Source organism: Neophocaena asiaeorientalis, unplaced genomic scaffold (assembly GCF_003031525.2).
Source record: "Neophocaena asiaeorientalis asiaeorientalis breed wild unplaced genomic scaffold, Neophocaena_asiaeorientalis_V1.1 scaffold116, whole genome shotgun sequence".
Taxonomy (NCBI): domain Eukaryota; kingdom Metazoa; phylum Chordata; class Mammalia; order Artiodactyla; family Phocoenidae; genus Neophocaena; species Neophocaena asiaeorientalis.
In genome coordinates this window covers 9224733-9248604 of record NW_020174561.1, presented here as the reverse complement: position 1 = coordinate 9248604, position 23872 = coordinate 9224733, and the positions used below count along the sequence as shown (strand labels likewise).

The window sequence follows — 23872 nt, the reverse complement described above, 5'->3', positions numbered from 1 at the left end:
GCTTTGGTTCTCCCCTCCCCCTCCCCCCCCCCCATTTTTTTGGGGGGGGGGGATTGAAACCATAACATTATTAAAATGATTGGTGAACTCACGGATCATTAGACTTTGGAATAAGAGTGCCAAGCTCCTTGATTCGGTAATTAATATTATACCTTCTTCTTCTTTCAACTATTAAAAAAGAAATATTATTGATTATTCTCATTAAAGCATAATTCATTTTTGGTCAGCTGTAAACTTTCTTAACAATCTTTGAAAAACAATGAGCAAAAAAGTTTCATTTAGTGAAAAGGGTACTTCTCAAAAATAAAAAATTCAAACACATTTTATTCTAAAAGTAAAAATAACAATATTAGAATTGTGAGTCTATTATTCACAATTATTTTAAAACATTTTCTCTCAAAAACAACATTTTTATCATTCTTTGAAATGCAATAATATTCACTCATACTGATATATATATATATATTTATATACTCTCCTTTCTCATACACGTCACTGAAAGGCTAACACAAAGTTTGCTACATGGTAGGTATGTGTGCCCAAATAGACTACGACCTCTTTGAGGGCAGGGACCATTTCTTTTGTATCTCCAGAGGCCTTGGCATGTAAAAGGTGCTAAATAAATGTACGTTGATTAGACTATAAATATAGTTTTCTAATTTAACAACTTTCAATAATACATAGAGCAGTGATTCTTAAACTCTGGCATGCATCAGACACACCTGGAGGGATAGTTAAAATAAATTTGTACCCCGCACCTAGAGATTCTGATTTTAGTAGGACTGGGTTGGGACCCAAGAATTTGCGTTTGTAACAAGTTCCCAGGTGATGCCGATGCTGCTTGTCTAGGGCTTACACTTTGAGAACTACTGATGTAGGTTTTTATTCAGAGACTGTTTTCTCTGTTTGCATTTCTATGCATCCATTGCTTATGGAAATTTTGTGCATCCAGTAAATGTTCAATAAATGTCAAATATACAAATAAGGAGAGTTTTCTATATTGACCCTTACCTAAGAACAGTCTTATAGAGCACAGAGTAGTCCTATATTCCCAGTGCTCTATATTTCCAGTATCAGGAACCACAACTTTTGCATAATATTGTTTAAGTAGATAACATTTTTAAAGCTTTTTAGGGAAATGAAGGAAGTAAAATGTCATGAAGAAGAAGAAAACTATGTCAAAAACATTAAACCATACGTGCTTCAAAAATAAGATCTGCTACTAGAAACAAGGAAAGTCATGAAAAAAATATCAATTGTCTTGGTGAACCTACTCTACAAAGCAATTTACCATGAATGAACTTGACCTTCAAAAATAATACATTGGGATTCCTCTGAAATTAGGATATAATTGATTCTTGGGAGAGTTTATTTTCCCTCTTTACCAATCCTGTTTTCCTATGCATGCGATTCAAAAAACTGACACCATATAAAAAACTGAAAAGAAAATAAACAAAGATAATGCTGATAGAAATACATTTATATTTTACAGTGAGAATTTATTAGTAAGTCTATGTTCACACATACTCACTCCTATATTATAAAACAGACTTTTAAATATAAGATGAAGAGCAGCTAGGAAGGATGTTCACAGTTTTATCTCAAAATAGGAGACTGGTTTAGTCCTATAATGTTTTATCAAAATCTATTATTTAGATGCACCTTACGTAAAATATCAGAAATTCCTACCCAGCTCTTCTTAGATTGTGCCCAGTAAAACTTTTAATGGCTAATTATGATGAGAAGTTTGGTTCCTCAATGTTTTCATCTCCAGTACTAGTTGTCTGTAAAGGAGTCAAGTTTTAAGAAATTACTAAACTATTTCATGCTACATGTGATTTCACTCGTCACCGAGTTTTTGATATATTCACTCATTCCTGTCCTTAGATCCAAGCAAAAGGGGCCTCTCTTCTCAGACCCCATACTGATGAGGAGCCCCCTTTGCCTTTTCTTACCATACCCATCCACACTGAGCAAGGCAGCCACAGGACAAAGGGATCCCCCTTCTAAACTACATTCCGGGTAATTTGCAACAGGAATATCTTCCCAAACACCCTGAGCCTGTTCAGGCTGCTTCCCAGGTCCATCCTTTTGAGGGAGGATCAGGACACCAAGGTGCTTACCCTAGTCCCAAGATGCAGACAAAGGGCAGCTGTTTGCAGAGATATGTATAGAACTTGAATACACAGAATGAGGGGTTCCCACTCGTGTCTGAGGCCACTTGCAGCATAGAAATGCAAGTGGCCTCTAGGAGGTAGACAGAGAAGTGAGATGGGCTGCTGGCTAAAGGCTGGCATTGCCCCACCCTGACATTCCTACTCAGAATTCCAAGGATCTGAGAATTCTTATTTCACACCTGGCCTTCCAATCTTTAGGAAGGATAGAACATACTTAATTTAGCATTTCTAGCTTGAGTTATAGCTTTTAAGTATTTAGACATCTGGTAAGTGGGACTTTATTTGTCCTCCAGCCATGATCCTCACAAATGTTAAGGGATATCCTAGATTCATATATAAAATGTGATATTAATTTTTTGTAACACTGATATCTCCAAAAAGGAAGATCCCTAAGTAAGAGAATCCAAATTAGAAAACTCTTTGATAATGGTCATACCAGGCACCTATCATACTTTACATTAAATGACCTGTTATTTAAAGTGCAAATGTAGAGGAGAGAAGAAAGGAGCAAGGAAGGTAATAGTTAGCAGGCTTAAAACTAAGAGAGAAGCCTTTATCTCCTTGATGTATTATTAATTCCTTCTGCCAACAACTAGCTCTGTCTTTCAGGTTCTACTTGTCTCATAAACTGCACCAACACTTATCTGCTCTGCCACTAAGTGATCAGAATCAAATCATTTCCCTCTCCGCAATTACTCTAAGGACTGTTATAACCACAGGTCAGCCCTCTTCTCAGTCACACAGCCAACCTACTCTGTGACGTAGGCAGATGCTTGATGAACAGATATATGCAGGCTTCACGGGTACATGTAGAATCAATTTCAACTAACCACATGTAAGGAAATTCCTGGTTTGTTTTAGGGCTTTAAAGTTTTTATTTAATTCTATTCTATTCTATTTTTTTCTCATTTTTTGATTTGGCTCCCAGAACAAAAAAGCTTCACACTCAATTAGTCAAGCTCACTTAAGACAGTTAAGCATTTGAGACATGACAAAGCACTCTAAAGCTCAACTTGCCCCTCAACAACTTCCCTGGACTGCATTTACCCATCTCATGTGACCCATTATCAGAGTCAAATTGACCCCCAGGAAGGCGTAAGAGGCCTTATCATTAGGAAGGGAGGAGCAGATAGACACAGAAAGATAAGAACCTGGAGTCACATTTCTTGCTATTTAAATGGTGTATATTTTCTAAAGTCACTTTTATCTCTTTAAACCTTGGAGTCATGAGTCACAACTGAGTTCAGACATAACTCAATGCTCACATGCAGTCTTCGAGAGAGAGAGAGAGAGAGAGAGAGAGAGAGAGAGAGAATGATCAAGGAGAGAACTTGAGGTGCTGAACTTCATAAAAATGTCTAGCTTTTCTGAGAGTTCACATTGTTTAAATTTCCCAACATAGCTCTACCAGTGAGCATGTACACTTCTGGTCATCTGACCTCAAAATATTTATGGGGCAACAATAAAACATCACACATTTTAAATTCTGCATTTCCTCTTGCATTAATTAATTTTGTTTTGAAAAAAGGAAAGTATACTCACTGAGGTTGTGGTTGTCCTTTTTTTGTCTCTCTTTTGCCAAAGCTCGAGTATCAGTTTCTGATCGAAAGGAAGACAATTGAAACAGTACTTATTTCTACTTTACAATCCTTCCAGTCAACATAATTCAGAAATACTAGTGAAAATACAATATTACTTGCTCCAAGTGGTAAAATATATATACATATTTTTTGCAAATATTCAGAAATTTGGAACAGAGTGCTCTTTAGTAAGAAGGCAGTGACAAAACCTATGGGCTTTGAGCAGTAAAACCTGGATTTGTATTCTGGCCCTCCACTTAATAGCCTTGTGAACTGTTACCTAAGTTCTCTGTGTCTCAGGCTTCTTATCTGTAAAACTGATATAATACCTGAAAATCACTGCTGATTAAAATGGGTACAGCACACAGAAAATATGAAACTGCTTAATCATTTTTATTAGTATTGTTCTCAGAATTTTAAGATTATTCAAAATTATTACAACCTAAATTTTTTATAAAAAATTATGATTTCTACATCCTAAGAATTGGAACTAAATACATTTCTCAGATATTCCTATTGGACAGCTCCATACTTTCAGTAAGTGACACTTCATGTGCTATGTAGTTGTGAGCATTTGTGATAGTCAGTCTCCAATATGGCCCACGATGATTCTCACTCATGATATTTACACCTTTGTTAGTGCCGTTCCACACTGAATAAAGCTGACCCGTGAAACCAACAGAATTTTGTGGGAATGATTAGTGTGGCTTCCCAGACTACATCATAAAAGACATTTTCAGCTTCCCACTTTGGTGTCCCTTGAATTGCTAGTTGTCATGTCATGTGGACACCTGAGCAGTCCTGTGGAGAGGTCAATGTGGTAAAGAACCAAGGCCACTTGCCAACAAGCAGCACCGACTTGGAACACCTGTGAGTGAACCACCTTGGGAGTGCATCCTCTCTCCCGTCAAGTGGCAAATGTCTGTACCTCTGGCCAACATCTTGACTGCAACCTTATGAGAGACTCTGAGCCAAAACCAGTTTTACAGGTCACCTCCGGAATTTCCGAACCATAGGAATTGTATAAGATAATGTTTATTATTTCAAGCTGTTAAATTTTGAGTAATTTGTTATATAGCAATAGATAATTAATACAATGTTCTTTGAATTATTCTAGTTTTAAAATAGAAATACATTTATTTAAATTTAGTTAAGGCTACAGTCATTAATTTTAGTCTAAATAATTTGAATGCATAGATATTTTTGAGTTATTGGTTAGACTCCAAGAATGGATATATTGCATTTATTAAAAATGTTTATATTAACTATATAAAAATATTTAAAGACCAGTGTTTGAGCTCCAAACTAAAAATTTGTTATAGAAATTTCGACTGAGTTTTATTTTATTCTTATGGAGAAACTAACACTGGTCTTGTAAGCCATGAAATCCTTATTTTGATCCACTTCTGCTTCTAATCAGCTGTATGACTTTGGGAAAATAACTCCTCTGACTCTTGATTCCCACATCAACATATTGGAGGAACTTGACAGTGCCCCTATAATTCCTTTGAGTTGTAACAATTTTGAGATTTACTATTGAAAACTGAGGGGTTTTTACCCACAGGAGAAAGTTAAATGTGAATCATGAAATCCATAAAACAAGCTAAAAAGGGGAAAATCTAATTTTCCTTAATCTATTAATCTGTTCTTTTGCAATCATGTTAATAAATTGCATCTATTCAATATCAAAATGAACCTATGTTAAGTGAAGAACTTAGTCAAACTGTCATATACATATGAATAGAAGTTATGTGTATATTCACCCAATTCCTAAAATAATTAATTAATTCAATTGAACTGTAAGTTATGCTAGCTTGCTGTTTGGTTGCCATAGAGGAAAAAAAGATGGATTTACTCTCTAAATGTCTTCCATTTTAACTATTTTAATAATATTTTTAAAATCCTCTTTAGCTTGGAAATATGTCACTCATGTCTTATGTAGTTGATTTTTAAAAAGGATAAAACTATAAAAGCAATGTTACCTGTAATTTCTCTTTTCATTGGTAGACTATTTGGACAAGAAGCACTTGTAAGGCCCATATTAACTGGTGAAATTCCCTGCTCACCACTATACACATCCAAAATACTTCCAGAAAGCTTTAGAGGAAAAAGGAAGAAAAGATCAATCAAATCTTCATTGGATATTGACAAAGTATTTAGATGTTCATTTTAAATTTACCACTTTATTAATAGTAATTTGTAATATATAGCATTTTAATTTTAAACAAAAGTGAGTATGCCTTAACTTTGTAAAATCATTGTGGCATGCTTATGGATAAGTTATGTTGAAAAAAGCTATTTGTATTTAAGCAAAAGGAGAAATTAGTTCACTCACGAAGAAAAATTTTGATTAATATTTACAAAGTTATGGGAATTTGATCCAGCACATTACCTGGTTATAAATGAAAAAGATTGAAAATATCATTTTTGACAAAAATCAATATACATATTAGCAAAGCTGGAAAGTTCATTGCATATCATAAATTAGGTATAATGGTTGAACATTTTGGAAGCCTTCTTAATACCATCAGTGCTACCAGCAACTCACAGTCAAGAGGTGTTCTACACTGTTAATTAAGTGAAAAACTTTCTTTCCTTCCTGGAAGGCATACTTTTCTCAATGTACACTTAATGTTCTAGATTATTATAAATATCCTAGCTGGTAACCAAAAGTAGTCTAAAACTGCTTTTACCTCTAGTGGATATAGGGTATGTCTAATTATAGCAACACTGCAATTCTTAAAGTGCTTCTTGGGAACAATTTTTCAGAAAGCTAAGATACTTCATACACAATTTAAAATCGTACCAATTTGTTAGTTAAAATGTGCTTATTGATTTGATCTCCCAAGAAAAAAATTTAAATAATATTTGTAACTCAAGTTAATATTCATTATTCCAGAACAAGCTACATTTAAAATATAAGATTTGAATGTTTAAAATATTTCCATTCTAAGTATCTTTATTTCATTTCTGGGAAGTCAACCAAGAGCTGAATAAGCAGTATCTTTTTTCTTTCCTAAAGAACTAAAAATAATACAAGTAACCAAGCGAAGCTATAACCAGATTATTATGGAGACTCTAACATCTTATTCCCACTTTTTGTAAAACTCCAGTTCAAACTGAGGGAAATTTTTTAATACTTATAAAATCAGACTGAAAATAAATGTGAAGACCAAAATTAGTTTCTGACATAATAATCTATTAAACTATATAATAATATTGTATATTTCTGAGGGAAAAAAATCATTGAAAATACAGTGGAAATCAGGCTAATATTTAAGTGTATGTGCATATCAATAAGGACATTATAGATTGCATATGGTATTCTGATGTATATTTTCATATATTGGTTCTTCTCATTATTTACTCTATTTGGACTCCTCATCTTTATTTTATATAAATTCATTGTTTTAAAATGTATTTTTGCTTCTGGGACCTTAGAAGGGAGTGCCTTAAGTGTGATATTTATTCCCTCTCAATTTCCTCATCTGAAAAGTAGGGACAGGGACAAAGTTGACCAAATTGGATAGATGATGAGTATTAGTATCAGTACAACACAATTAGGAAGAAATCCTAAAGGCAGATATTTCCCTAACATGTGAGTCATTTAGTTATATTGGTAAAATTTAAAAGTTTCCGAAATCTTTTTTTGAAAACCCTGTTGGTTATAAGCTGGGGCATCACCAACCTGAATTGTTCATTTCCACTGTGCCTTTGAGAAACGTAATGGACATGCTGAACAAAAAGACAGGGAGTGAGGGAGAAGGAAGGGGGAAAGAACTAGGAAAAGGGCACTTTTCTCTGAAGAGTTTGAATTCCGATGGATTTCAATGCAGCAGTGGCAAATAGCAGAAATGTTTGAGAAGAAAAGGCGCCATATTACATATACACTGCAACAATAAAATGACAGATTCCTAACTATAGCATCTCACTGGGTCCATATTACCTCGTCAGACTGTACCCAATACATTTTTCCTTAGAAATGGGTCTGGAATTCTGAAAATGAATCTAATCCTGCTTAACTGTGGGTATATTACATCCTCTCCTGACCTTGGTTATTGTCAATTTATGCCCTGAAGCACAATGATTAATAACCTATTTAATTTTATGCTGTAGGTACTACTCTATTTCATGTAAATAGCTAATCACTTCTTGAATATCATTAAACAATTGGTTTCAATTTCAAACTATGTAATACATCTCACATAATCTAAAGAGCCTTTTCTCCATTAAAAGATATAAGAGTACAGTGTTAGTGAAAATTTAAAGATTACATAGACATTGGAAAAGGTTTACAAAGCAAAATTATAACTACTTTTTTTAAAGGTATAAGTTACTTAGGTATTAAGGTCTAAGTCTTAGCTTTATTTTATAGAGTAGTAGGCAACTGGATAGATATTTTATGAAGAAGTATTTATTATTCTGGTTAAAACACAGGTTACTTTTTCAGAAAAGCAAAATCATTGACATAACAATAGGGAAATATTATTATTAGAAATAAACTCACAAATTTTAAAGACATCTAATAAAGAATTAATTATAAATATTTTCAACAAGGTAAAAAAACATACTCCTCAAGACAATTCTTCTTTCCAGTAGAAAAAAGTGAACTCCTGATCTAAGAAGTTGCTTTGAAGTGAGAAGTGATTGGCAGTGGTTCCTGATGTCCAAGATTCTCTACCCTAGATTTTAGTCACATCTCATTACTAAGATCATAGAGACTTAAGTGGACTGAGCACTGGCCTTTCCACACATATGCTACCTTTCAGAGTAGCCAATATTCCCTAAAGAAAATTAGCTCACAGGTCAATATATCAAAACGTTAGGGGAAAATGACTATTTTAAAAGTTAAACAATATGGAGTGTTAGAAATAACACCAAAAGCAAAAATTTTAGAAATAAGAAGTAAAAGATCACATGAAACCAAGTTTTTAAAATTGACCTGTGAGGGCTTCCCTGGTGGCGCAGTGGTTGAGAGTCCACCTGCTGATGCAGGGGACACGGGTTCGTGCCCCGGTCCGGGAAGATCCCACATGCCGCAGAGCGGCTGGGCCCGTGAGCCATGGCCGCTGGGCCTGTGCGTCCGGAGCCTGTGCTCCGCAATGGGAGAGGCCACAGCAATAAGAGGCCCATGTACTGCAAAAAAAAAAAATTGACCTGTGTACATTCTAAAAGAAATAAAGATATTTATAATATCTTTATAATATAACTTGTAATAATTTATAATATAAAATAATAACAAGAAAGCATAAAATGGCTGAAGTGATGAAGCAGAAATAGGAGCCATGAAAATATAATACTTGAACAAAATAAAACTATGGAAAAACAGCATAATGCATATACTTAGAAAGAAATAAAGGAATTACCAAATTAAAGTAATCTCTCAGGAGGGTGATGAAAAGAACCAAGAAACAAAGCATATGAAAGAAAATCTAATTAGTATGTAGGATAGAATTATTAGAACTAAAATACAGACAGGTATTAGGACTCTCAGAGAAAAAGAATAAATAAAACTGGAAGAAAGAAAAAATTTTAAGAAATAATGGAGATGCATTTCCTAGAATTAACACTAAATAAAAGACCAAAAAGTCTTTTATCTCATCTTATTTTATCATTGTTTTATTTTGATTTAAAAATCAAAGGGCCTATAGAATATCAAAGAAGAAAAATGTACACCCAGACACATTATAGTGAAATTTAAGAGTATACAATGACAAAGAGAAAGATCGAAAAGCCTAAAGAGAAAAAGAGAAGATTATGCTCAAAGGAATAAGAATCTGATTAACATAAAAATTTTTCAATAGCAAAATGGATGAAAGAAGAAAGTGAATCAGTATTTTTCAAATGTTTAAAGAAAAGGACTTAAAATACAGAGTTTTATATCCAGCCCAAATATCATCCACATATGAGGTCATGATGAAAAATATTCTTAGAGGTATAAAACGCTTAAGAATATTTTCCCTCAAAGACTAACACTGAAAACAGTTTTGCATGAAGTAAATATGATATAATAAAATATGTCATAAAAAATAATCAAATATCTTGGTAAAGTGGTTGTAGTCTAAAAAAGAAGAAGGGAATCAAAATCAAAGATAAAATGAAATGTATAGGGCTTCCCTGGTGGTGCAGTGGTTGGGAGTCTGCCTGCCGATGCAGGGGACACAGGTTCGTGCCCCGGTCCGGGAAGATCCCACATGCCGCGGAGTGGCTGGGCCCATGAGCCATGGCTGCTGAGCCTGCACGTCTGAAGCCTGTGCTCCGCAACGGGAGAGGCCACAACAGTGAGAGGCCCACGTACCACAAAAAAAAAAAAAAAATGAAATGTATAACAATATAACTCAGTATTAAAGTCTAGATAATATCAGTATGATTGGATTGGAGTAGTAAAAAAGCCAATGGATGTGAAAGTGGTAAAAAAAAAAATTACTAAAGAAAAACATATTAAAATATAGGACTCACTTAAATAATAAAATAAGATGAGAGGAACAGATGAAAATATATCAATAAGAATAATCAATGTAAATAGGTCAAACTCCTCAGCTAAAAGGTTGACAGTTTGGTTAAAAAGACAGTATTTAGATCTATGTAGCTTACAAGAGACACCACTACATTGCAAAAGGACACAAAAGATTGAAAATTAAAAGATGGGAAAAGATATGTCCAGCAAATTATAACCATAGGAAACCAGTGAACTACATTAATATCAGAGAAAATAGGCTTTAAAATTAGAAAAATTAGGGCTAGAGAGAGTCACTATCTAATAATAAAGAATTCAAAACTCCAAAAAGGCACAGCAATTATGAGCAGGCTTGTACCTAATAGAATAACCTCAAAATATGAAACAAAATGTTTGTAGCTACAAGGAGAAATTAATAAATCCATCAACATATTGGGAGATTTCTCCCTGTTTTTTGAAAAGTCAAGTAGACAAAAATAATCAGTAATGTTCTAGATGTGAACAATAAAAGTAAAGTCTTGGCCTAATACATGTATATAGTTCTACATCTACAAATTAGAGGACACACAGTTTTCCAAGTACGTATGGAACGTACATAAATATTGATCACGTACTCAGAAAAAATACTAAAACCAACTCCTCCCCCCAAAAAAATTTCAAACATTTCATAGAGTCCTTGATTTCCTATATATTTAGAAATTCTTAAGTGACTCAAGAGTAAAGACCAAATCATACTGTAATTTAAAAATAAATGAAAGATACTGAAAACACACATAAAGAAACTTCTGGAATATGGCAAAATAATGCTTTGAAGGAAATTTATGCCCTTAAATATGAGAAAAACAGATAAAAATTTGAAATTTGATAAACTAAATAAATTTCTCAAGAAGTTAGAAGAATAACCAAATAACCCAAAGCAAGTAAAATAGATAGTAATATAAGATCATAAATCAGTGAAAAACAAAACAATGCAAAAGACAAGTTTTATTTTGTTTTTGCAATTAACAAACTTGACATGCCTCTTACAAGACTGATTAAAAAGAATGAAGACTAAACAAATGATATCTTAAATGAAAGGAGGATATAACCACAGTACAAGTTGAGATTTATAAGTTTTTTTCCTCAAGGATCAGGAACAAACGAGACTGGGACACCACCCACTTTCTTTCGCCACTTCTTTTTAACTTAGTGTTGGAAGTCCTAGCCAGAGCAATTAGGCATGGAAAAGAAAGTCATTCAAATTGGAAAAAAGTAAGTAAAATGATTTTGTTCACAGATGATATGATCCTATATTTAGAAAATCATGAGGCTACACACACACACACACACACACACACACACAAGTATGAAAGCTAATAACTGAATTCAAAGTTGCAGGATACAAAATCAACATGCAAAATATGTTGCATCTTTACACACTAACAAAGAACATATTAAGAAGTCAACTCCATTCACAATAACATCAAAAAGAATAAAATATTTGGTAATAAATTTACCCAAGGGGGAAAAGACTTAGACACTAAAAACTAAAAAACATTGTTTAAAGAAATTGAAGAAGATATAAATAAATGGAAAGATATCCCATGTTTTTTGATGAGAAGACTTAATATTGTTAAGATGACAGTTCTACCCAGAGCAATCTACAGATGCAATCCAAACCTATTAAAATCCTAACAGTGGTTTTTGCAGAAATAGAAAAACCCATATTAAAACTCATATGGAATCTCAAAGGACCCTGAATAGCAAAAGCAATCTTGAAAGAGAACGAAGTTGGAGGACTCAAATTTCCATATTTCAAAGCTCACTACAAAGCAACAATAATCAAAACAGTGTGGTACTGACATGAAGACAGACATAGAGAGTGGAATAGAGAGCCCAGAAATTAGTCCTCTAGTATATGGTCAAATGAGTTTTGACAAGAGTGCCAAGACCAAGACAGTTTTTTCAACAAACAATCTTGAGAAACTAGATAGCCATATGCAGAAGGTGAGGTTGGATTCTTACACCATAAACAAAAATTTCTCAAAATGGATCAATGACTTAAACATAAGAGTTAAGGCTATAACACTCCTAGAAGAAAAGATGAGGGAAAATCTTCATGATATTGGGTTTGGTGATGATTTTTTGGATATGATAGCAAAATTACAGGCAACAACAACAACCAAAACAGATATATTGGACTTCATCAAAATTTAAAACTTTTGTACATCAAAAGACACTATCAAGTGAGTGAAAGGACAACTCACAAAATGGGAGAAATTACTTGCAAATCACATATCTGTTCAGAGATTAATATCTAGACTACATAAAATAAACTCATATGACTCACAAAAACAACAAAAACAATCCAACTTAAAAAATGAGCAAAGAACTTGAATAGACGTTTCTCTGAAAAAGATACACAAATGACCAATAAGGACATTGAAAGATATCAACATCATTAGTCATTAGGGAAATATAAATCAATACCACAATGTTTTACAACTTCACACTCATTAAGATGACTATTATTAAAAGAAAGGAGGGCTTCCCTGGTGGCACAGTGGTTGAGAGTCTGCCTGCCGATGCAGGGGACACGGGTTTGTGCCCCAGTCCGGAAAGATCCCACGTGCCACGGAGCGGCTAGGCCCGTGAGCCATGACCGCTGAGCTTGCGCGTCCGGAGCCTTTGCTCCGCAAAGGGAGAGGTCACAACAGTGAGAGGCCCGCGTACCGCAAAAAAAAAAAAAAAAGAAAGAAAGAAAGGAAAACATGTTGGTGAGGCTATGGAAAAAATATTACCCTTGTTCATTGCCACTGAGAATGTGAAATGATGCAGCCACTGTGGAAAACAGTATGACAGTTCTTCAAAAGTTAAACATAAAATTAGCATATGACCAACAATTTCTCACCTCTAGGTATATACCAGTAAGAGTTGAAAGCAGATACTCAAACAGATATTTGCACACCAATGTCCATAGAAGCATTAAAGAGCCAAAGGGTAGAAACAATCCAAATGCCCATCAATAGATGAATGGATAAATAAAACGTGGTATATACATATAATGGGATATTATTCAGCCATAAAAGGTAATGAAGTACGGATACATGTTACAACATGTATGAATGTTATGCTAAGTGAAATAAGCCGATAGAAAAGGACAAATATTGTATGATTCCACTTACATGAGGTACCTAGAATAGTCAAATTTATGCAGGAAGAAAGGAGAATAGAGGTTACTAAGGGCTGGAGGTAAGGGAAAATGGGGAGTTATTGTTTAATGGGTTCAGGGTTTCTGTTTGGAAGAATGAAAAAGCTCTGGGAATGTATAGCAGTAATGGTTGCACAACAATGTGAATTTATGTTATGCCACTGAATTGTACACTTTAAAATGTTTATAATAGCAAATTTTATGTTATACATGTTTTACCACAATAAAAAAGATAATAACAGAGATTACCTATAATAATTTTCCAATGACTGTGAATGTTTAGGAAAAATACATAAATTTCTAGAAAAGTATTATTTGGTAGAACTTACTACACAAATAATTAATAGTCTTGAATAGTCGTATGATTACTGAAGAAATCAAAACAAGCTTTAAACATATTACACAAGAAAATATCTGGACTAGACAGTTTTATGGGCAAAACTGTCACATTTTCAAGAAACATACCATCTCAATTTTGTACAAACATTTCCAGACAATAGAGACAAGAGAAAATATGTTCCAATTCATTGAGACTGAAACCATATGAAAACATTATGAGAAACAAATATTATAGACCCATTTCATTCATTCTATAAATCTTAAGCAAAATATTATTAGTAATTTTAATTCAAGAGAATATAAAAAAGGTAACTTACCATAATCAAGTTGGATTTCCCATAAATATATTTTATGACGTTAAAAAAGAAAAAGAAACTCTATGATCATCTCAATAGATTTTTTTAAAGTATCTGATAAAATTCAATCCCATTTATTATAAAATTCTTAGTTTGTGAGAGGACAATAACTTTCAATAATAGAAAATACAGCTTTGCCTGTGTTTAAAATCAGTGTTTCCCTATGAGAAAATAAAATCTGGGTCCAAAATTATTGTACAAATATTCATATAACCATTTACTCTCAGGCCAAATACAGTAAAGGGCAGCATAAATGATCTGACCTAAATTCCACATATGTTTTTTTCTGTTTTGGCCTCTTCCCTCTCCATGTACTAAGTCCAATCTATTACCCAGTTATGACATTTTTTTCTTTTAAATCATTGGTCAGTTTAAATTTTTTTCCCTATCCTCGTATCTCAAGATCCTCAGGGCCTTCAGCCTAAGATATGTCCCTTCCTCCAGTAGTCCTCCATCCCTCTCAGTTAGTTTCCAACTGCTCCTCTCAAACCAACTCATGTTTTAAAAAATACAACTTTCTTCTGATCTCTCTCAGCTCAAAAACCTAAAATTTAAACCTCTCCCCTTTAACTCATATATTAAGTTCAAACCCTTGTGTCCAGCTTTCAAAATCTCATTAAATGGCCCCACATTATCTGGTCAACATTATTTCCCACTACTCTCAAGTTCTGAAAGATTTCTCATCACCACATACACATATGTAGACTATGTCACAGCTTGTAAGAATAGATCTCCCACTCCAGTGGGAGGGAAGAGGCAAGAGGATAGAATGTTGCCAAACGGAACCTATGAATCCGCATATGGAGAATTTTTAAAAGATAATAAAATACAAGCAATATCATAATATATATATGCAACATCATAGATAGTTGAGTATTTATTATACACCAGATATTCAGATAAGCATGTTTCACAGTAATAAAAAAAACAGCTTCTCAGGTAATCTCTATAATAACTTTGTGAGTGAAGTCTCATAGTTCCCATTTTAAATATAAATAATTAAAACTGAAAAATTAAGTACTTATCTCCAGATCATACAGTTGTAATAAATAAAAGACTTGAGATTAAAACCTAGGTCCGTCTAACACAGAGGCTGGATTCTTTACTGCCTATCCTATTGTGGAAGGGCTCTTGCCTTAACACTTTTAATGGTAAGAAGTGTTTTGAAAACTCAAAAAAGTTGGATCCCATTGGAGAATATTTTTCTCAGTTTTATTCTTTCCCACTGTTATTTTCTGCACCTCAAATGTCCTCACGCTTTCTTTAAGTATCAAACTACAACCTACTCTCTAAGGCTCAACTTAAGGTCCAAACCATCTCCAACATTCTCCCTACAGCAACCTGGCTTAATTTTTTTCTTCACCAAAATGCTATAGTATGAGGAAACTTGACCACAAATTCAATAATTTAATTCATTTTTGTTGTTTTACCCCTCTTCATTTATATTCACTCAGCAAGAGAGAGGGTACTATAGTACCCAGGAACACTCATCATGTTTCTGAAAACTGATTATGTAAAACCCTGAGAATTTCCTGGAGATACATACATGTGCATTTGTGTATATGCATACATATATATAATATGCATTGTATGTTACATATGGGTGCGTGTGGTGTGTGTGTATCTATCCCCCAGATAATCTCATTATAAATACAAAAAAGGAAAAAAAATCATATATATATATATACATATATTTCCAGACAATTTTTCAGTATAGAGGCTAAATGAAGAAAAACTTCTAAACTCATACATAGATGTGTATGTGTGATATCTATATATCTATATCTATATCAAATATTTAGTGTGAGTTTCATGGGAAAGTGAGGGGATTTTGAGTTGTTTGGACCTATTTTGCTTTTCTCTGAAGACATTTACTGTGAATGCAAAATGGCAAAATTGAGCTTGAGACTGTTAGATAGAATAATTGTAGGCATAGAAAGAAGATAAACTTCAGGAATAAAGAGTGAACACTGTAGGAGAGCATATATCACACAATGTAAGCATATATAAAAACTGGCATTTAAGAGAATATTTTCTTTCCTTTTGTGTATTTATTCTTTCCTCTAGTTTACCTTTAAACATAGTAAACTAGATTTTTCCAGTTTTAGGACATGTACAATTGATCTCCCCCTAACTTTATTTTATTTGCTGAAGCAGGGCTATGAGGTTTGAATGATAAACATTGAAAAGAGAAATCCCACTGAGTTTTTTTTTTTTCGTTCTATTATAAGTGAATAAAAATAATCTGTTGGGCGGGAGTGGGAGATTCCTGTCCTTGACCAGCTGGTTCATAAAGCAAATAGAAAAGATAAAATACAAAACAGAGAATGGTAACATAATAAATGCTTTTGCATCATACAGTTTATATATATATAATCTGTTTAGTACCAAATGTAAACGCTGCAACAAATAATTAGTAGAACCTTCACTTTTTGATAAAAAGGTCACAATATAACATTATTTTTAATAATTGTTTAACTAAATAGACTATAAAAATATTTTTACTGTAGCCAAAGCATTAAAAACTATCTTCTAAGTAAATAAGCTTGTCAGTACAGCAGATTATATGTTACACTTTTCAATGCTCAACTTCTACATACCTTATTTTATTGACTATTAGTTTATAAAGTTTAAATTCAGTATTTAAGGTGGTTTCATCTCCAAACATTGAAAGAATTCCAAAATGCACTTGCTCACCAGTTTTAACTTTGAAGTGTCTATAACCTTCACAATAGCAATGGTTTTCTCTTTCTCCTTCATCATTTTCTTTTCCTTACACTTGCAAGCAATAACTGGGAGAGCTGTGCAGAAACTTCTAAGGTGAACTTTGGTTCTTCCTTGGACTTTAAGTCTAATCTGCTCTAGATTGTGATTGACAAAAGCTTGCTTGTTGGTGTTATGTAGTCCTTTCAAGTTGCAACCAAGCACAGGGGGTTGTTAATATTTACTCAGCCCTTGTCTCTGAAATAGTCTTGAACTATAACAGTATACTGGGATTGTCAAACGCCACCAGCATTTACAGACACTTGATTGAAAAATACCCATCTATGATAAAAGAGATGAGTCACTGTGCACAACCACGTCTCTGAAAGGGAGAGGTGAAACTAAGACTAAAGGGTAGAAATTATAGGGAGACAGATTTAAACTCAGAGGCTAAACAGTCCTTTGGCTGGAGTGTGACAGAGGATCGGATCAGGCTAAGGTCCCTTCAGAGTCTAAGATTCTACAATTCTATGAAATGGCTTCCTTCTGAGGCTGCTAGCACAGCAGAGTGGGTAAGATTGTGCATTTGGTGTCATACAGGATTGGATTCAAAGCCCTCTCTTGCCATTCACTAACTATATGAACTTGAGTGAGTTACTGAACTTCTCTAAGCCTCTGTCCTCATTTGTAAAATGATAATCCATAATAATAGTCTCTATCTCATATGTTTGTTGTGGTGATTAAATTTTCATGAAAAGTGTTTGCACAATCCTTGTCACATAGCAAGTACCCAAGGCATAGTAGCTATTATTATTGTTGTTATCCTTATTGCTGCTGATTTTTAGCCATTAAAACATTTCCTAAATGGTAATGTATAATGGGAACAATTTTAAAAAATATTGTGTGTGAATTTTAAAGTATTTATTTCATATGCATTTGCTGAGCACCGATGATGTGCTAGACATTTGTGCTGGGTACTGAGAATAAAATAAGGAACAGGTCACTCTTTTAGGCTTTAGGGACACAGCAGTGAACAAGACAGACAAGATCACCAGCTTCCAGGAGTTTACATTTTAAGGGTGGGAGCACACAATAAATAGGTAAATAAAATAAAAAAACAAGATAATTTTCGTAACTCTAATCCTAAGCGTCCCAGGGAATTAAATAAGATATTGATTTAGGAAGTGTGGGATGGGGTCTTCCAAATAGGGTGATTGTGGAAGACCTCTCTGACAAGTTGATATGGAATAAAGATCTGAGGCATAAAGAGATAGTCATGCAAAGATTTGGACAAAATCATTCCAAGCCCAAAAAACGAAATTCCATGGTCCTAAAATGATAATATGCATGTCATATTCAAGGAGTAGGAAGAAGGCTATCAAGACCAGAGCCTAAAATTAAAGGGAAGTGCTGACTATGGTAAAGGATCCTGGTTATATTCTGAGGATTTCAGGAAGTTAACAGAATGCTCAGCAGTCAGAGAAACAGGATCTGAGTTTTGCTATGTGAAGATCATTCTGGCTGCTGTGTGATCAACAGCCGTAAGGGGGAAAGAAGTAGCAGAGAGCTTAGTTCTGAAGTTCAAGTGAGAGATGATCATAGCCTGGAAAAGGGTTTTAGTAGAGGAGCTGATAAGCTGTGAGATTCAGGAAATCTGGGATGCTGAGTAGGAGGGCATACTGATAAATGTGGTTGTGTGGAAGTAAGAGAGAGAAGAAGAATTACTTTTTTTGGAGGGTGTTGGTTCTAGATGGATAAGGAGGGGGACAAAAACTTCTTTTCAGTCAGATTAGGTTTGAGATGTCTGTTGGAAGCACAAAAGATGTTAGGGTAGCAGTAAGACATACGAATCTAGCATTAGGGGAGACAGCTAGGCTGGAGAAGGGTTGAGATCACCAACAGAATGTATAGATATGTGAGAAAAGAGGACTGAAGTCTAAGCCTGGGAGCACTTTAGCATGTAGATGTCTATTAAAAGAGAAAGAACCAGTAAGATGGGTGAAAAGCCAAAAACTATGGTGCTACAGAATCCCAGAAAATACTTCAAGAAGGAGGGAGTGGTCAACCATGGCTACTGCCACAGAGAAACCAAGCCTGGTGAGAATGGAGAATTTACCATTGGCTTTGGTATTGCTTGGTTTTAAGAACTCTTTTAGAATTGTAAGGGCAACAGCTGTATTGGAGAGTAGAGGATGGGAGGTAAGGAAATGGAAGCACAGAGAGTTCTGAGGGGTAGGGAGTCAGGAAATGGTGTGGTAGCTGGAGAGGAACTGCATTCAAAGGGAGTTGTTTGATTTGGTTTTATTTGGGGGGAATCTTAGTAAAGACAAGTGTAATGCTGATATTTATAATTCAATACATCAGAATAGACTGACGATATAGGAGGAGTTGCTATTTAGAGAGGGAAAGTGCTTGAGAAGGTAAGAATTTGTGAGATCTAGGACACAAGTAGTTGGGCTGGCTTCAGATTATGAGCTGGGACAATTCTATTCTAACAGAAGGGATGACAGAGAAAATCAAAACAGATGCAGGTGGTCTTATAGAATTTGTGATGCAAAGCTAACAAGTAAGTTCTAATCTGATTGCATATATTTTCTCTCTGAAGTATGTTGTGAAAGAGAAATCAGCTAGAAAATGGAGAATGGATGGGGAATGGTGGAGATTTGAGAAGAGAAGAGAAAGTATAATGTTGTCTTAATTAATGAGAATTTTCACCAAGGAATAGCTGTAGTATTGTCTGGTAGTAGTGAAAGCCCCTATGAAATTTTGGTGATGTATTGGAGGTGAGTACTACGAGCAATGTGGTAAAATTTTATCCATTCAGCTACTCAGGTGAAGATGTGTAGTAAGATGAAAAATAAGTTTAATCAGGGTTGGGCTTTTGTTAGGAGAATAAAATGAAGAAAAATGGGTATATGCTAAGAGTGTTTGCAAGAGAAATGGTTATAGTACTTGACCAAGAATAGGTTAAGAAAGAAATTGTCAAAATGTCATGAGTGAGGGGCCGGGGCAGCCCACCCCACCCCCTGCCCCCACTGCCCACGAGGGCCAGTGTGGGCTCTGGGTGAGTGTGGCCATGGAGGGTTCTCCAGAATCAGGGCCCAGAGGTCCACGGGACCCAATCCCGGGCTTTGAAAAGAGCACAGCACAGCTGGCACTGACCTGGAGCACCACGCCACGCTTCCCCCAGGGTCAGCTGGAGGACCCAGAGTACAGCCAGTTGGAGTACAAAGGTGAGCAGGGTGGGGCTGTATGCTGGGCACCACAGGGTGACCCACAGAGGCTGGTATTCAGCCCGAATCAAAGGCTGGCCTCAGACAACCCGTCTGGTGGACTGCAGTTTGCCAACACATAATGAAGAAAAGATTGGTTCAAAGAGGGAAAAGGCTGACGGGACTCCCAACCCCACACGACCACACCCCCGGCCACAGATGGTAGAGCAAATTACGCCTGGGATGGAGGGGCAGACGAACAGCGATCCAGCTCACCAAGCTGAGCTCTACGCAACCCTGGCCTTGTCCTGCCCTTCCTGGAGGTCTCAGAGAGATAGAGACAGAGGAAGGAGAAGGGGGCCAGTTATTGCATACACTGGCCACTTTCATTTTCCAAGGTGGAGGAAATCCTCACCATATTAATGGCATGGAAAAAAGAAAGAAGAGGTATCCAACGGCAGAGGAAAGAGTCCAATGGACCTGATTCTCTGCACAGAGAATGCTGAAGGTGACCCCCTCCGCCCCCAAAAGAAAACAGGAACTCGTCAGGAAACTCATCAGGAAACTCAGTTCGATTGCAGGGTAGAAACTTCATCGACACTACAGAAATCGGTTGCCTTTCTGTACACTCACAACAAACTATCTGAATGAGGACGGAAGAAGAGAACCCTGTGGACAATGACTGGAACAACACAAAAAAAAATACCTAGGAGTCCATCTAACCCATGACCTACAAGACCCGTAACTCAGAAAACTGGACGACAGACATACCAATGAAAGAAAATGAAAACAATACACATAAAACATGGAAAGATAGGTGGTGCTCATAGATCGGAAAAGTCCGTCTTGTGGAAATGATTCCACACCCCCAAGGCAATCCAGAGATGTAATGCCATTCCTCTCAAAATACCCACGGATTTTCTCAGACAAGTACAACCAAGAATTCCAAAATGCGTCTGGAAACACAAAAGAACCTAGAGAGTGTCAATACTCTCTTCAGACAGAAGCACAGACTTCGGACTTCCCACACTGCCTGATTTCCAACTAGCCTGCCAACCTGCCATCATCAAGACATCATGGTATAGGCACACAAGACATCCACATAGATCCATGGAGGAGAAAGGAGAGCCCAGAAAGAAAGCCACGCTTGTGTGTCTATTCGTCTCTGACAAAGGAGGTGAGAAGGTCCCGTGGGGATATGATAGTCTGTGCAATGAATGGTGTTGGGGAGACAGGACCGCTCCATGCACAAGCATCACAATGGATTCCTTTCTCGTGCCACCTACAACAAGAAACTCACACCAAATCGACTACTGCAACTTAAAACCTGAAGCCAGGCCAGGCCTAGAAGAAACCCATAGGTACTGCGTTCTTGGACCTCAGTCTTAGAACCATGTTTGTGGATTGGTGTCCCCAAGCAAGGGAAAGAGAAGCACAATAAAGCCAGTTGGGGCTCCAGGTGACTGAAAAGGTTTTCAACAGCACAGGCAAGCGTATGCATGACGAAAGAGGCAGAGGACCGAACGTGAGAAAACACTGATTTGCAAATGTTGTATCTGAGAATGGCGATCATCTGGAAAACAGACTGAGAAGTCGCACAACACAAGCCTTTGAGACACAAAAACCCTAACCTGACACTTAACCCTAATAATGTGTGTGTGTAATTATTTGCACTGATATTTTATACTCAACATACCTAGATTATGTATAATAAACATATTCTATATCAAAAAAAATGTCATGAGTGAGAAATAATAGCTATTGAAAACAGTGGTAGAGTCAATTGATTTGGAGTCTCCACAAACTTGAGCAATTGGTGAAGTAAGAACATTAGAGTAGGTGCACTGAAAAACAGAATGTAATGGTCAAAAAGTATGAAATAAAAATGTTATAGGATAGAGAAATACATAATAACAAGATCTAAGATATCACCATGTGAAGGGATGGCTGGATAGGAAGGAGAAAAATACCATTGACACCAAGGTGACTGAGAAACTGAGAGGTTAAGGTATTGATGAAAACACAGCTGATTTCACTGAATGTTTCTTGCACTTCGGGTCTTTTCAGTCCAATTTACAAAATTGTTGCAGTAAGAACAGATTGACAGTTGCCTAGTTCTCTTGGTCAAATAGAAATTGAGAGGTAACTTCTGCTCAATTATTCTGAGTCTAGTCACTAATCACTCAATATTCATTTCTGGGTCAGAAATACCTGGGCTAAATTGATTGGTGAAAACCTTGAACTATTCCACTCAATCTGGGGAAATGTGAAGGACCACCACAAGTGGTGCAAGCTACCCCTTAGCAGCTTCCAAGCTTTCCACCAACAGAAGTTAGAACATGATTTTTAATTAAGCCTATATGCAGTGGTCCTGGGATAAATCTACACTCAAGGTTTTCTGCTTAAGTCACAGCAAAAGAACCCCAAAGTGACTAACAGCACAATCAGTAGATTGCCCCTAAGACTTTGCAATTTCTGTGAGAACTAGAGAAAATATGTAAAATACTCAGCAACATGCCTGTGACATAGTAGGTGAGACATTAAGAAAAATTATTATTATTGATAAATATCCTCACTTTTGAAGCTTACCATTATGGGCATCTGTTGTTTCAGCCTCTCTAGAATTCATTTACATTTATTTTGGTAACAACTCCTGCTCTCCTGGTTCTCACTCTTAACCTAGATAATTTGTTTTGTGGAACTGCTTGATTCACAGCTCTAGCATGGGCCCAAGACCCAGAAAAATTGGCTGACAGTTAGATATATGACAGAAATTGCTCCACAAGGAATTAGCCCAGAGATTGAACTGGAACTAAGCGGGAAAGGAAGCTCTCCTCTTAAGTTTTTAAGCTTGACTTAATGTATCCACCAGGATGCATTTGGTTATGACAATCAGAAAATCCTGACACAATTAGCTTATAAAATAAAGAGAAAAAATCTTACTTAATGTGTGAGATCCATAGGTAAAGAATTCTCCAGGGGCATATAAGCAGTATTTCTTTGCATTCCGCTTGGATTTTCCTCTCCCTTTGTTTCTTTAGTTTTTCCTCAGTTTATTTACCTTCTGGGCAATAAAATGACTACATAAGTCACATTGTCTTACAACATCATGGAGAGGCAAAACCTTCTCTTTCTTGGGTCTCCTTTAAAGTTTGAAGTAAATTCTAGAAGACCCCAGGAACCTGCTCAACTTGCCAGAATTGCAACACAAGCTCATTCTTAAAACAATCTCTGGCCAGGGAAACGGGGCCACCAGGGTTGGCTTAAATTAATCAGAAACTTCCTCTTCCTTGTGAAGGAGTGGATGTCTGAAAAAAAACTGGGTTAGCAAGGAAGAATTGTGTGCATAGCTAGGAATAAGCTGTGATAGTGTCTGCTCAACAGCTGAGAATAAGGCCAGTACAGAACAAAGGCAAAGTTATGTAGGGATGTTCACATACAATATTACTTAGGAATTTGTGGATGACATGAGCCAACAAATTCCTTTCATACTTAAGCCCCATATAAGCCAGGTTCTATCATCTACAACCAAAAGTTCACTAGCTAAAATGCTTACTCAAAGCATTCCTCTGAATCTAACAGGTCTTTATTTTTATCCACATGAACTATAAATATCCTTCAGAATTTCCTATCTCTGTTCTACCACCTATTCTTATACATTCTTTTTTTCTGACTTCTTGCCTTTTCTTATGTTGTTCTTTCAACTTGTTATACTTTGCTGCCTTCATGTCTACCTCTTAAAATCTTAACCTTCCTTTATAACTATATCTCAAATATCATCTTTTCCTAAAGCATTCCAAAAATATCTCAATTTCGCATGGTTTCTACTTTAGTCAAACTCCAGGGCAACTCTCTGAT

The 23872-nt window shown here is 35.7% G+C and overlaps 1 protein-coding gene across 3 annotated transcripts in view; it reads right to left on the bottom strand.

The window, feature by feature from the left end:
• TFEC (transcription factor EC) overlaps positions 1 to 23872 on the bottom strand; it is a 76247-nt gene that overhangs the window by 13218 nt on the left and 39157 nt on the right. For all 3 annotated transcript variants that reach the window (XR_003004909.1, XM_024757821.1, XM_024757822.1), the window contains 3 exons: positions 5740 to 5854; positions 3720 to 3776; positions 93 to 168 (listed from right to left, as the gene is read on the bottom strand). Coding sequence is in view for 2 of the 3 variants with exons in the window: in XM_024757821.1 (XP_024613589.1) it covers positions 93 to 168; positions 3720 to 3776; positions 5740 to 5854 (248 nt within the window). In the remaining variant the exon portion in view is untranslated. The remainder of the gene's footprint in view (positions 1 to 92; positions 169 to 3719; positions 3777 to 5739; positions 5855 to 23872) is intronic.